The sequence below is a fragment of the Lepisosteus oculatus genome, chromosome 8 (assembly GCF_040954835.1).
Source record: "Lepisosteus oculatus isolate fLepOcu1 chromosome 8, fLepOcu1.hap2, whole genome shotgun sequence".
NCBI lineage: Eukaryota > Metazoa > Chordata > Actinopteri > Semionotiformes > Lepisosteidae > Lepisosteus > Lepisosteus oculatus.
Window position 1 is genome coordinate 6,746,120 of NC_090703.1, and position 14,681 is coordinate 6,760,800.

At 44.9% G+C, this 14,681-nt stretch overlaps 1 protein-coding gene across 4 annotated transcripts; it reads right to left on the minus strand.

The window, feature by feature from the left end:
• Positions 1-1,198: 1,198 nt before the first annotated feature.
• Positions 1,199-14,681, minus strand: LOC107077746 (exocyst complex component 3-like protein). 4 transcript variants are annotated; one of them, XM_069193086.1, is made up of 13 exons: positions 14,565-14,681; positions 14,172-14,365; positions 12,862-13,420; positions 9,848-9,962; positions 8,963-9,076; positions 7,316-7,416; positions 7,036-7,140; positions 5,403-5,529; positions 4,971-5,081; positions 4,517-4,669; positions 3,852-3,973; positions 3,199-3,276; positions 1,199-3,090 (listed from the first exon to the last, which is right to left on the minus strand). In XM_069193086.1, exons 1-13 carry the CDS (start codon positions 14,639-14,641, stop codon positions 2,904-2,906), a joined length of 2,043 nt encoding a protein of 680 aa, XP_069049187.1. In that variant the 5' UTR covers positions 14,642-14,681; the 3' UTR covers positions 1,199-2,903. The 4 variants fall into 4 exon arrangements, with proteins under 4 accessions (XP_069049187.1, XP_069049185.1, XP_069049188.1 ...); XM_069193084.1 differs by having other exon boundaries at positions 1,199-3,276; XM_069193087.1 differs by lacking the exon at positions 3,199-3,276 and having other exon boundaries at positions 14,565-14,680.

Genomic DNA, 14,681 nt, shown 5'->3' on the forward strand with positions numbered 1-14,681 from the left:
CATCCGCATTCGAGTTTATATTCCTGTCTGTCCAGCACTGAGGCATAATTGGAGGAAGCAATTAGGTCTTTCCTGTTGTTTTGTGTGTGACCTGCTCTCATAAAGTAGAAAAGAAAAACAGTTGAGCATTATCTGAAGAAATCATTTTGCAATGGCAGTGATTTCAGAGTGCAACGGAGGCCATGAAAAGCTGACAGGAAAAGATTATTTTCTTCAAAACATAATATGTCTTTTGCTTTCTATTTAACAAGATTTTACAAGAATAAGAGGCAGCGGGCCAAGAAAAAAAAAACAAGCTGGTTTTCTGCTGTAGTACGTCTCGACAGCCACATTTGAATATATGCACTGAACCATTAACCATGAGCGTAACTGTTTTTCTTCTGGTGAAAATTTTTCTCAGAGAATTCTGGAAATAAGACCCTTTAACTCATTCGAAGAAAGGACTAGTAAAAACACATTCATTTTAAACCCTCAATTTGAGGGCCTCAAGTGCTTCTCGAATTACAATACTTAAACCTTGCTTATACCGCTGAGACGTTGAGTAGGGGAATTTCACAGAAACAGTAGCTGCCCATGAAAGCGCCCGTAAGGATGTTTCCTAGGCCTCGTTCACTACAACAGCTCCACCCTGTGGACAACAGCGGTACTGCGCACATCCTTAACGCAGGATTTCAAGCAGGAGTCCATTTCATTCATTTTGCGTATGGTTTAAGGTAGGGATGCCTGATTCCGGTCCAGGAGGGCCACCGTAGGTTTTCTTGGTCTCTTCAAAGCAGCAGCACCTGAAGAGCTGTAAGAGCTGTAATAATCTGTTTGGTTGATCCAATTAAACCGATATTGACCTCCTGCAAGTCATGCAGAGCTGAGTGGGAGTGAAAACCTGGAGAAACACTGGCCCTCCAGGACCAGGGCTGCACACCTTTGTTTTTGAAGGTTAATTTGCTCTTGATCTCTGCTCTTGACTTGCAGTTTGTGTGTCACAATGTAAAACCTGCAATACTGTAAAAACAGTAGTGAACTGCTATTTTGCTCTGAGTCAGAAGACAACGCTAGCTTACTCCTATTTATTTTACTCTAAGAAAACTTTCTAACAGTTAGATCATTTACTCTGAAGCTATTCGTTAGAATGCTGTAAAAAGTGCATATTGACATCTGTAAAGGCAAGACAACCAAAATTGAGACACAGCTGTTAGCCATAAATAAAATTATATTCCTTTCAGCACCACAGCAATCACAGTGTGAAAACAAATGTGCAAAACTTCACACTTTCGGTGTCATAATCCAACACATGCACCGTGCAGATTTGTTAAAAAATGACATTGAACAATAAAAGTACCTTATTTACAGAGGTTGTGCAAACTCTGCCCGTCTCAGAAAGATAGTAGGAGGAGTAGGGCAGAATAGTAGATAAGTACAGCATGAGTCTCACTGCACTGAGGGAGAGAAGACGAGCCAGGAAGGTACTGGTCCCGGACTTCAGAACTATCGATAGGCTCTGTCACCATAAATCAGGGTTCTGGACAGAATCTGTCCCTGTGTAGAGAGCTGGTGCAGCTTCACACCAATAAGAAATGCCCTCTAGCTCTGGACTGGGTCAGAGATCCAGCCAGGAGGGCTGTCAGAAGTCAGGCTCTCAAATTCCCAGTGTTCATCCCAGCAGCTGTATCACCTGGCAACTCACAGCTGGCAGCAGTACTGGGGTTCTAATGCCCCAGTACTGTGATTGGGGACACTATACTGTAAAAAAGACACTGTCCTTTGGATGAGACCTAAACTGAGGTTCTGACTCCCTGTGGGCATTAAAAATCCCAGGGTGTTTTTAAAAACAAATGTAGGGGCCCAATGTGCTGGCCTTTACCACTGATGGGCTCCTAAAAATCCCCCTCTCTGAACTGGCTTCATCACTCTGCTCTCCTCCCCACTGATAGCTGATGTGTGGTGAGCGTTCTGGCGCACTATGGCTGCCATTGCATCATCCATGGATGCTGCACATTGGTGGTGGTGGACGGGAGTCCCCATTACCTTTAAAGTACTTTGAGTGGAGTGTCCAGAAAAGCGCTATATAAGTGTAAACAATTATTAATTATTATTATTAATCCAGGTGGGGCCACACATTGGTGATGGAGAGGAGTCCCCATTACCTGTAAATGATTATTATTATTTTCTGCATCCTACAGCAGGGGGAGACAACTTCCACCTTGATCCAGTCCAAGGCTTTGCTGTAGCCAGATCCTTAATGGCATCGCTGACCAAACCACTGCCTCTGTCCTCACTGCTGCTACTTCTAACTCGAGTGGGTGAAACTGAACCTCCAGAGCCGCACTGAGACTGGCCTGGGGGAGGAAATGGCAAGAAAGGAGGTACCGAAAGTCTCTCGGACTCAGTGCCCTGAAATCCAACGGCCTACAGGATACAGATCCTGTGTTCTGTGCGGATACAGAATTCCACAGGGCTACAGAAATCCGGCTGGCGCCTGTGTCGGACTGCCCATGATGTGCGGGATTCCTGATGGAAGAACCCCTGCCAGCCGGGACACAGTCTGCCTCCTCCCCACTCATGACAGTAGTTAATCTCCCCACCGCCCTTTCCCATACATACAGTACAGTCAACACACCCCCGCAACAGGGTTTACAGCACGTTTCAGATGAATGTTTACAAAGGCATTGTGTGAAGCACAAATACAACAAGGCTTTTCTCAAATAGAAAAAAGATATACTGCTTTAACGCCTGGGGTCCTCCATTGGAGGAAAGAAGAACTCAGCCAGCATGCTGTGAGGCTCGGTAGGACACAAGGATGGCAGGCACAGAGCGGACAGATGTGGCGAAGCACAGCCGTGGGGGTGGGGCTCACGAATGTCCACTCCGGAGGAGGCGAGGGCTGCGGTGGGCCGCGTGGAGACGCGTCACCAAAGGCAGGAAAAGCAGCAGCCCCAGCGAAGAGGTTTGGGGTCGAGTGGGTCCTGAGGGTCCTGGGGATCAGAGGTCTGCCTGAGCCACACCCTGACCTCCTCACACGCCCCCAGGACGGCGGTCACCTGCCGGGCGGACAGGCTGCCCTTCCACTGCAGCAGGGAGCGCAGCTGGCGCTTGCTGAAACACAGAAAACAGTCAAATCGAAACTGCGGCACACAGTTCTGTGCACAGGAATAATGTTGCATCCCTACTGCAGCATACACAGACATGTGGGATTCATATAACCTTGATGTAAATCCAGACGCATTCACAGCTAACAGGGATCCCCGGCCTTGCTCCTGAACGGTCACTCTGTCAGCGGGTCTTTAAAGAAGCAGCAAGGGAAAGGATGAGAGAAACTGCTGATCTGGTGGTCCAATTAAGCCAATTAGGAGCTGATGCAGGTCGTTAGTCCCACTGGACCTGTGATAACCTGTGGATACACCAGCCATCCAGGACCTGGACTGGGGGCTTCTGATTTATCAATTGAAATGAAAGAGTTCAGAATATCTCAAACCAAAATTACTTCTGCACATCACTTTGCAGCATAATCTGGAAGGTATACCCATAATGTGTCTCTTTTGAAAAACAGGCTTTCTCCTAAAACGTAGGGGTCTCTAATCTTTGTCCTGTAGAGCCCTGAAACAGTTAGTCTACAGCCAGGTTACCTCTTTCTAAAGACAGGCAAGACCTGTATGCTATTGCTGAATCAATATTGTTGTTCAATTAAGAGATAAGAGGCTAAAGTGTTTTGAGAAGGCTTAGTTCTAATTGATCTCTAAATGACTTAACAAATCATATAATTGATCAAAGTGGAATTGTTCCAGAATAGTCTAGTGGAAGGCGATCCCTGCTCAGTGTAACACCCACCACGCCCCTCAGCGGCCCCTCAAACCCACCTCACTTCGGGGATGTCTCTCAAGAGGAAACTGCCCAGCTGCTTCAGAGCGTCCTCATCGCTCACTCTCAGCATCTCCGCCACTCTCAGCAGCACCACGCTCCACTGCTTCACATCGGGACTCTGCAGGCAGAAGGGAAGCAATTTCAAATCGGACAAAAAAAAAGACAATGCAAGTCATTCAGAGACTACAAATCTTGTTGGTCCCCCATGTCGGCAGTGTTTCAAGGCTTGGCTTCTTCAAGAATATCAGAAATACAAATGAGAGGACATCATCGATGCCACCTAGCGTGTTTCATTCAGGCTCTAATCGATCTGAGGAACTCATCTCGCCGTTTCCTGATGGAGCGATGGAATGATTTCCCGACAGTATCAGCTTCAAGAACATGGCTTGGCGAGCTTGTGCCTTTCTTTCCAGGAAGGTGATCTGCTGCAGCACCGCAGAAGAAGGTGCATGCATTCAAGAACCTAATGCAGAGAATGTCCTCAATGCTTCGGTTAAGGCAGTGTCTCTGGCTCCCTGACTTTTTGCACATCTTAGTACACAGGGCCAACACTAACCTAAAACACAGACCCGGAGATCGACACGGTAAAGGAGCTCATATTGAGTTTTTGGATGTACAGTTCAGTAACGGGATGCACTAAGAGGACGATTTTTACACTGACCAGCTGGGAAAATGCAGCATGCAAGATCCCGGCATCCTGTTCCATTCTTCCTTCCACATCTCCCCACTTCTCCAGCAGACGTGTGTGGTCAGTCTTCAGCAGCGTCTTGAGGTAGAGGAAGCAAATCCGGCAATAGCTGGACTCCAGCAGAACCTGATGACATGTGACCCAAAACATCTGATCAAGTGGAAATCTCTTCACTCCTGACCTAAATAAAATATCGTGCCATTATGGTACACTGTGTCTGAGGTTTTGCAGAAACACGGCTACCTAGGAATACGATTTAGATAATGACAAGCAGAAGAGACAAGCAGCATGGGAGGTGATAGGATGCACTGTATAGAGAATTGCTCAGGGGAGGAGGCAAGGAAAAGTGCTATTCTGATTCACAGTAGCCTGTGCATTTGAAAGGATCTTCTTTCACACTGTCATATCTCTAAAGAGCAGTTCTCACCTTGTGTGCTGCTTGCTTCTTCATTGGAAGAATTGTAAAATACTCTTTTGTGTTATCAATGAGGTCTTCCATACTTTTCTCTCCCTTCCTGATATAGGCTCTCAGCAATGCCTGAAACGACAGAATGTGGCAAATGTGTTACCAAATGAGAAACGTGATGACCTTCCCAATTCCATTAATATCGCATATATCCAATTAAAACTTCATTATATATTAAATAAATAGATTAGAACAATCTGCTCTTTTTTAACACGCTGGAATTATACTATACAAGGGCAAGAAAGTACCAAGAGCTCTGCAGTTTCAGAAAAATACACCTAATGAGTATTGAGAGATTTTCTGATTTTACATTACACTCCTAACCTCCCCCTCTCTGTTCTAATTCTGCTGTCCCCAGCACCCTCAATGGGAGGAGAGAGAGAACTCACACACCTTGGAAGAGATGATGAGCTCGTGCAGTATCAGTCCTCTGGCCTGGGATTCTGTATCTTCAAGTGAGGATAACCCCTTTAAATAATTGACGTCACTTTTGTCCCCAGTGATCTTTTGTAAATATTCCCTATTGTTAAACAAAAAAACCCATGTCATATTCAAGGTATTTTTATCTTGTGTAATAGTGAACCATGGTATGATGACTGAGGCGTGCATTTGAGCTACAGATCCCTGTCATTTTAAAATAAACAGGCTTGACTAGGAGATTGTTTAGAGGACAATCAAATGCACAAAGTTGAACAGGCATAAACATCTTACTGTCTTATTGTAGTCTAAATTCAGTTAGACTCCTGCATGAGCATCAGTGCTGTGATGTGAGAGAAGCAAAGCTAGAGAAAACATGGGGCAGGTGAACGTAATCAACTATAAAACGAAAGGGTCGGAGCGCCCTTAAGAGGAGGGATGACGATCGTGACACCTTTTGTCTGGAATTGGGACAGTGTCATTAGTGTCCACAGAGTGAGAGCAATGGTGCACAGTAAGGTGGGAAATTGACATCTGGGTCCTACCATGGTGTTTCCACCCCTCTGTGTAAGATGGATCCTATGCAACAAAAATGCTAGAGATCTCACGAGTAAAAATGACACGAAGAATAAAGCCAGGTGTATTTAGCCAAATCTGTGATCAAGTATCGTAGTCTAAATTCAGTTAGACTCCTGCATGAGCATCAGTGCTGTGATGTGAGAGAAGCAAAGCTAGAGACAGCATCAGTGCTGTGATGTGAGAGAAGCAAAGCTAGAGACAGTATCAGTGCTGTGATGTGAGAGAAGCAAAGCTAGAGAAGCTTTGCTTCTCTCACATCACAGCACTGATGCTCATGCAGGAGTCTAACTGAATTTAGACTACGATACTTGATCACAGATTTGGCTAAATACACCTGGCTTTATTCTTCGTGTCACTTTTACTCGTGAGATCTCTAGCATTTTTGTTGCATAGGATCCATCTTACACAGAGGGGTGGAAACACCATGGTAGGACCCAGATGTCAATTTCCCACCTTACTGTGCACCATTGCTCTCACTCTGTGGACACTAATGACACTGTCCCAATTCCAGACTAAAGGTGTCACGATCGTCATCCCTCCTCTTAAGGGCGCTCCGACCCTTTCGTTTTATAGTTTACGTTCACCTGCCCCATGTTTTGTCGGTCATTATTTAAGCCTGGTGCTCTCGCTATTCCTGGCTCAGCACTGGGAGATGGACGCCCGGAAGCCTGCTCACCAGCGGGTCCAGGAGAGACCGTCCTGACCGTCTGAGTCCAGGGCTCGGAGTGCCTGGCCTCGTTACCCTGGTTTTACTCCCTGTTCCTGTTCTGGATCCCGTTCTGGTTTTCTGTCAACACATCCTGATCCTCTACGTCTCTTCCCTGTTGTCCTTCTCCACTTACTTCCGGATTATACTGTCTGCATAGGGTCCTGAACTACACTTCACAGGAGCCTGGAACGGCTTCTGTTACAACAATCATCCTCTGGACACAAGAGGACACAATAGTCGCTGTGCCAATGCCTGCCCAATTGAAAACAAAAAGCACCAAGAGACATACAGTAAATCCTTATTTTAATCAGAGATGCTTACCTTAGGCTGATGCACCTGTTTACAATTTTCAGAGGATGCAGCTTGGCAGAGAGGCTGTTTTTTGCCTTTTTACTCCTCAAGAACTTGTTTTCGCCGGCCTGGTATCTGTTGGGAAGATGTTGTAAGGTAAGTTATTTCATAGTCTAACCTATAATTCACAGCACCATAAGAACAAACAGTACTGAAATATTCCTGTCCTTTTGAATCCTAAAGTCTGGTTGCACACTCCCTAGTGGGGGGGGGGGGGGGGACTGATGTAAGAACTGATGTTTTTACTCACTTCTGCAAAAAGACAAGGAGCTCTTCAGTGCAAACCTGCTGGACTTTGGGCTTGAGGACGTGGCTGATGTTGCCTGCCTCTGTTATGACACTGTTGAGTACCTGCAATGAAGAAAATAGTCAGTGGGAGGCTTTTGTTCTTGATGTTTCTGCTGTATCAGAACAGTCAAGGAGTCCTGAAGAGGAAGCAAGGGATGGATTCATTGGAAATAGTGTTGCCCGTGCCTTAACTCCAATAAAACATGCCTGTTCTGTCAGGGAACCTATACGTGGAATAGGAGGATCCTCATGCGTGACCGGAATCCCACAGGACGCAGAGTAACAAAGGGACAATCCAAAAGAGAAAATCCAAAGGCTGGGTCGATAAGGGAGGCAGGGGGTCCGGTAACGAGAGATATTCAAAAACAATTCAAAAGACAAAATCCAGAAGGCGAGGTCAAGAGGCGGAAGCAGAAGATTCGTAACGGGAGATCAGTCGAAAGGTTTGGAAACGCACACTGGAGAATACTATGAAAGGCTTCTCAAGCATGGGAAGGTGTGCGAAGGGGGTTTAAATATTGAAAGGAAAGGGGTGTGATTGGATGATTGGTTAGGGAGTGAGAATTTGAGGAATCTGATGCATGTGAGAATGTGCTGGGTTCAATCAGGGATGAGATTGTGAAGCAGAGGTTCCGGGAATGTAACGTCGTTTGCGAGGGAGAGTTTGGGGCGTGACATGTTCGGTACTGTTCAGTACTATGTATGCACATGGGGCAGGGTGAGAGTAAGGGAGAGATACAGCAGGGACCCCTGTGGGCTGGATTGTAGAGGAGAGTCTGTGGGCCCATGTGTGGAGATTTGGATTGGTACCAAACCTTCTGGACTCAGTCGGTGACAGATGATGAAATGAATGCAGTGCTCGTTGCCGTGTCAGTTTAATACTCCTAAAGAGCCAGCTTTCTTGCGGCTGTGAAATGAAGTGTTCATCACTGAACCTGGACTGTTCTCTCTTGTAGTCATCCCACATTATCAGAGCCCACACAGAAACCACCAGGCTCCATCGGTATGCGTTTGACAAAGGATTCACATATTACAGAAGGTTTTGTGTCATTGGAAGAAGGTTTGGTTTCCCAGGAAACAGGCTGGCATCTTCAAATGGGACTATTTCCACAAGGAAAAGATAGTTTAGGGTTCCTCTTCTACCATTCATCGGTATTCATCAATTGGGAATGATGTCTCTGCTGTGATATGAATCTTTGGCGCTATCCTTCCATAGCATCCTGGGTAATCTTCTTGGTTTGGTTTTCGCAGGATGAGGGCAACAGGCCCTAGGTATGGTGACAGCTGGGGCCATGTATAAAATACGGCCAAACCAATCAAGTTTTGAGCAGGTTATGTGGTTAGGCTGCACCACATATTCCATGCCAAGCTGGGATCTGAAGCTGCCGCATGGTGACCGAATTTGCTTGCATAAAATGGGCCAGTTTTAATCACACAGACATTTTAAATAATTCAGCATGTATTTTTAATTTTTGTTAGGAAAATAACAATCACTAAAGTACAGTGACAAGGGGTTTGCTGTGACCTTGCCATTTTATGCTTTTTAGAATGTCTTGCACATTGATCGCAATGGACTAAAAGTTTCGAACATTAGTCAGTGTACACATACCTGTATGACATCCACCTGCAGTTTAATGTAGTCCTCATCACTTTCATAGGGATAGGCATCTGGAGTCTCCCTCTCATTCTGAAGGATCATGTCCAGCCTTTTTGAGACCTCTTCCTGTGACCAGTCAGAGAGAGGGAGAATCAGTCAGCTGCATGATTTCATGCAAAGCTAGAAACCTATCCAGGAGTATCAGCAAGGCACAGAGTCCCTGCACATCTCTGAAAACAACTCTGACTTTATCAAGAGCCTAAACAGCTTATGACAGGGTTCGGAAAAGAAGCCCTTTAGAACCACCCTCCCCAACGTCACTGTGAAGTTGAAAAATGTCTCTCTTTCTTCAACTTTCCTTACCACATTTTTCAGGTGCGCTATTGAGGGTGTGCTCTCGTACGGTATTACAGTGTGGTTTGGCAGCAGCACGTTGTCTGACTGGAAGGCTTTACAGGGGGTGATCAGGTCAGCCCAGGCCATCATTGGAGTACAGCTCCTCTCTATTGTGTACATTTTTACAACTCGCTGTCTCAGGAAGGCTGGAAGTATTGCTAAGGATACCAGTCATCCTGGTTTCTCATGTTTCTCTTCTCCTGTTAGTGTTATAGGAGCATAAAGTCATGAACTTCCAGATTCAGAGACAGTTTCTTCCCACAAGCTGTCAGATTACTGAACTCTACCCCTAGCTCAAATTGATGTTTTTTTCTCACCCTGTTTGTCTGACCTATTTTTAAGCTGTACGTTATTTAACTTGTTGTTGTTGTTGTTGCTACTGTTCTGTGTTTGTTTTTGGTGATTCCTTTAATGTCTTTGTATTGGAGCACACATGCAAATAAGCATTTCATTGCACTTGTGCCGATGACAAATAAACTGAGCTAAACAAAGCCTCTCTACCTGTACGGCGTGAAGGAGCTTCTTTTCTGCTTTTTGTATCCAGTCTGTCACGAGCAGGACGTCAGTCTCTTTGATGGAATGATCCTGGATATCAGGGTGGCCCATGAAATTTTCACTGAAAAATAATTAAGTTTTTAAGGATGGCGTGTCATATCCTACCCCTCATCTAGAGCAGTTGCAAGGGTCAGGACACACAAAACTACACTGTGGCCCCAAGAAGTGCAGCAGATATTTGAGGCCAACCAGAAAATAACAAAATACAAAAAAAATTGCCTGCCTACTCAGTCCCTTATTCTCAGGACAGAGATCACCTGTGGAGTGGAACTGGAAGGGGGTGGGGGTGGAGAAAGGTGCCTAAAGACTGTGGTGCTTCTGGGAGAGAAGGACTGTGGCAGACTGGGGAGAAAGGACAAACAGACAAGAGCTGGAAAGGAGCTGGGGGAAAGCAAGAGACAAGGAGACTTGAGACGTTATTTAAACTAATGAACATTGCAAGAATGGGAGGAGAAAGGAAAAACCATTGTCTTTGCCTTACAGTATGTGTGCTTCAAAGAGCATGTGCATCTCAACCAGAGCCAGAGAACCAGGTACTTTTACATTGCTTTTTCTAGTAGGAGGGGGAAAATGCTCAACCTCAATCTGAATATCCCAGTAGAGATGTTATTTTAGATCATTTGGTGCTTTTTGGTTACAAAAATTATATAAACATCAAGTGCGGAACATATTTTATGAACCTGGTCCAGAATGAGGAAGATCTGAATGAACTTCTTAGGTGCTGAAAGACATTTGTATAGAATAAAAGCAGTGTATAATTTATCCTCCATATGAAAAGAGCAGAATTCAGCAACGCCTTGCTCGTGGGCGAGAGGGTTACTGTAGAAACCATGTGGACTGACCAACTTCCAGAAACATCGTGCCCAGAGAGCATCATATGTGAAGATTGCGTGTAAATCATAAGGTACCACAACCCTTTTGTTTCCTCAATTAACAGATTCATGTTCCTGTTTTAAGACACTCAAGCTGATCAGTACTAGTTTAAAAGGAAATTACAACGCAACATTGCTTCTAAGAAAAAAATCTACGCAGATCTAATCTGTATAGATATAATCTGTTATGCATTAATGACAGCTGGGAGTTAATGATACAGATAAATCCATGTTATAAGTTTTGGCGTTTGAATTTAGTGGGGATATTGGATGATTTGTGCAAAAAGTTAAAGCGCAAAGTTTCATGAGGAAAAATATTTAAGAGTGGTGACCAAGAAGGAGCAAACAATTTCCAAAAGTTTTATAATAAGGACAGGAAAAGTATGCAGAGGAGGTTTAAGTTTAGGCACCTTTAAGAATGAAAGCACTGCCCAGCTTGACTGCAAGGTGTTTAGAGCTGTGAAATTAGATGCACTTGGGGGAGACTGTGAAAGAGGATGAAGAGATTTTTCTTCTTTTTTAAAGAAGTGTATAGTTAATATTTTTGTAAGGGCATTTTATTATAGGGACATTTTATGGAGTTAATTGAAACCACATTTAAGACCACACACTGGAAAATTATTTAGAGACACTTCCTTTAATTGTCTGGGACAGCATTAGCTGAAAGTGTGTTGGTAATTTTACCTTAGTAAAAATGAAACCTTTTCTTAATGACAAATTACATGAATATCCATATAGGTTTTTGTTTGTTTTCATGTATATATATGGGTATGAAGCAGACAGCAGTCTTTTTTCTAATAAATAATATAACTTGAATTATTTGTAGAATAATTGAAATATGGTCTCAAAGGTGTTTTTAACCCTTATTAATGCATATACACTTATTAATGATTGAATAGTAAGGTCGGGCACTTGTCTTGTATTGCAAAACAATATTTGAGGAGATTCATCTCTTCCCAGATGTCGGGCAGTTTGTAATTCAGTTGTGTTTGATAAGGGATCTTATATTTCTTGAGGTGTTTTAGTGTTTAGCCTTCCTGGCACTTAGAGGTAGTATCTGGAATGAAGGAACTGAAACCAGGCAGCCTTGGGTCCTGTTCCTGAGGTTAGTGAAGAAGTGCTCCTTACAATTATTATCACCAGGAGAGTTCAACCACAAAGCAGCCTCTGGATTGTACTCGACCTTGTGTTTTGTGCAAGTGATTAGAAGAAGCTCCCCACCCATGTTGTTAAAGTAGATTCCCTGGTATTCTTTGAGAGCTCCTTGGATGTCCTAAATGTGCAAGATGGACTGTGTGGCTCCCCTCTCCTTTGTGACCATGCCAATGTTCATATTTAGGTTTCAGAGTTAAAATCGAAAAACCAACAGGACTCACACTCTATCCACTACAAAAATTATTTTCGTGTCCTTCCACTTTCATGGAATATCAACCACTACGGAGTGCTTGTTTCTGTTACCCTGATGAGGGCTTGTGTGTGCCAAAGCCAAAGTACTGATAAGTGCTTATAAGTACATTATTTTTAGAGTGGAGAAAGTGTGTGCCTGATTGAGTTTTCTCCTTTTATGTATTTTTACTGGATAGCACCTCGATAATTTTGGGTATGCATTCATTTTCTTTGGTTTGGGCATGAACTCACATCCCCCAAGGCATCTTAAAAAGTAATGAACAGTTTTGCTGTTCAAAGAACACCATGATAAAAACATATTATTTGCAGTACCGGTAGTTCTTGACCCATCAGTCAAAACAGTCTAGGACTAGCAATGATGACTTCATGAACTTAACTCCGAAGCTGATGCATGTATGTTCCAAGTGACTGTGCTCTTGGAGTCCCTCTGGCTGGCAGTGATGGGAAAATGTCTCCACTGAGCAATGGAGATGTGAAAGGGGACGATACTACTGGAGAATTTGTAGACAAATTTGGACAAATTCAGGCCATGCTACAGGCCACAGTAGACCATTCTGAAATCAGATACATGGCTGGTGACGAACCACCCAGAGCCAGGGGGATCAGAACGAGCTGAGCCTGTCATGCATTAAGAGACACATTCTTGCTTTGCCACACAGTTAAATTCCTTCCCTCACTCACCTGTGATAAACACGCGCCACCCACTCCAGGAGCAGGAAGATCTCGGACACTTGCAGGCTCCTGCCCAGCGCCTGCTGCAGCTGCTGGAAGATGTGCTTGTTGTAGCTCTTGACGATGCAGCCCAGCAGCCTGGCGGGCTTGAGGCAGGGAGCAAGCTGGAGCAGCTCAGACAGCACAGTGACCTGGACCTCCCTTAGGTAGGCCTGCAGTGTCCTTCCCGAGTCTGGGCTGGGCAGCTGAGGGATATTCCTGGATACCGACTTCTCCACCAGCTGGTGGAACTGTTGGCGCCAGTTCACTGGAGTATAACTTGGTCCTTTCCCCTGCTGGTCCAGGCAGCACTTTTGACCCCAGAGGATAGCCTCAACAGCAGCTGGCATCCTCTCCAGGCAAGCTGGGTTGCCGGACAGCGCTTCAGCCAGAATGCCAAGCACCTGGCAGCTGACGGCCCCGTACAGCTGGGTGGCGGGTGCGTGCCCTGCCCTCTCTGCCTCCTGGATACAGACACACGCCTCGACCAGCCTGCCGTCCCACAGACAAGCCTGCACCTGGGCCTCCACTGCAGAGACGCACACAGGACATAACGCTCATCACTATGGGATGTAAAGACACAGTAGAGTCTTTGTTTTCCCCACTATTTGAAAAATAAAATAAACCGCCAACTTAAACAATGAAAAAACTCTGGCAGTAAAACTCCAATCTGTCAATACATATATCTTAATATGCCACATATCTGAGACAGGCTGCATTTCAGTCTTTCTCTGTATGTTTTTTAGATAAGCATGTAGGAACATGAGTGTAGTATAGTGAGTTGACATCGCGAGACAACAGAACGGGAGAGTAGAAGGTGGGGATATATGGTGTAAGGGCGTGATCTGTGTAGTTCATAAAATAGTTAAAATAATATAAGAACGTCTCGTTATTAAGATACACAACAATGAGTATGAGCAGAGGATGAACACCAGGCTAATAATTCACGTTTGGAAAGTACTACCCTTCTGTTCAGCGTGCTGGCTGGGGTGGTATTGCAGCAGGCAACAAGCAATCAGACTCACTGCTAATGATTCCACCTGTAGATGCACTGCCAGGCGCAGTGTCTGTGACCCAATGACCTAACAGTTTGTCATGAAGTAAAGTGACAGAAGATGTTTTCTTGTTATTTAGACAGCTCTCTGGTTACTTTTAAATTGCTGTACAGGTGAAAAATAGCTATATATACACTATAAACTACATAGGTGCACTATATTCCAAATATAAAGTACACACGATATCAAGTATTGAAGACTGAGCCATTGAACAGCAGACCTTACCGTCAGAGGGCCGCTGGGCTGTGCTCTCTCCCAGTGGCAGCAGGGGGTCCGTCTCCTCCCTGCCACTGGGGTCTCTCTTTCCCCTGACGCGTTTCACAAACATCTTCACCTGCTCCCTCAGAGCGCATCTCTTCTTTCCGCGGCCGCTCAGAGAGCCGAGCCCCATGTTCCTCTCCGCCTGCGGGCTCCGGAGACTATAGCAAGTCCGAAAAAAAAGCAGAAATAAAGACGGAGCTCAACAGCTGATTCTTGTGCTATCTCTGGGAGAGAGTTTCCTGTGACGCCGCTCTCAGCAAATGCGGTTTGTTGAAGAGACCAGACAGCCAGGATGTGAGTCTCCCAGGACTGCCTTAATAGTGGGGAAGAGCAAAGTGAAACGAATCCTTATAATACCTCCTCCTCAAGGTAAACCACATGGCTCTGGAAGTTTGGGGGGTATTTCCTCTCACTTCTTTCACTGCCAAAAACATCAGCTCTGACTTCTATTCGTTTCAGATTTCTTTTCCTGGT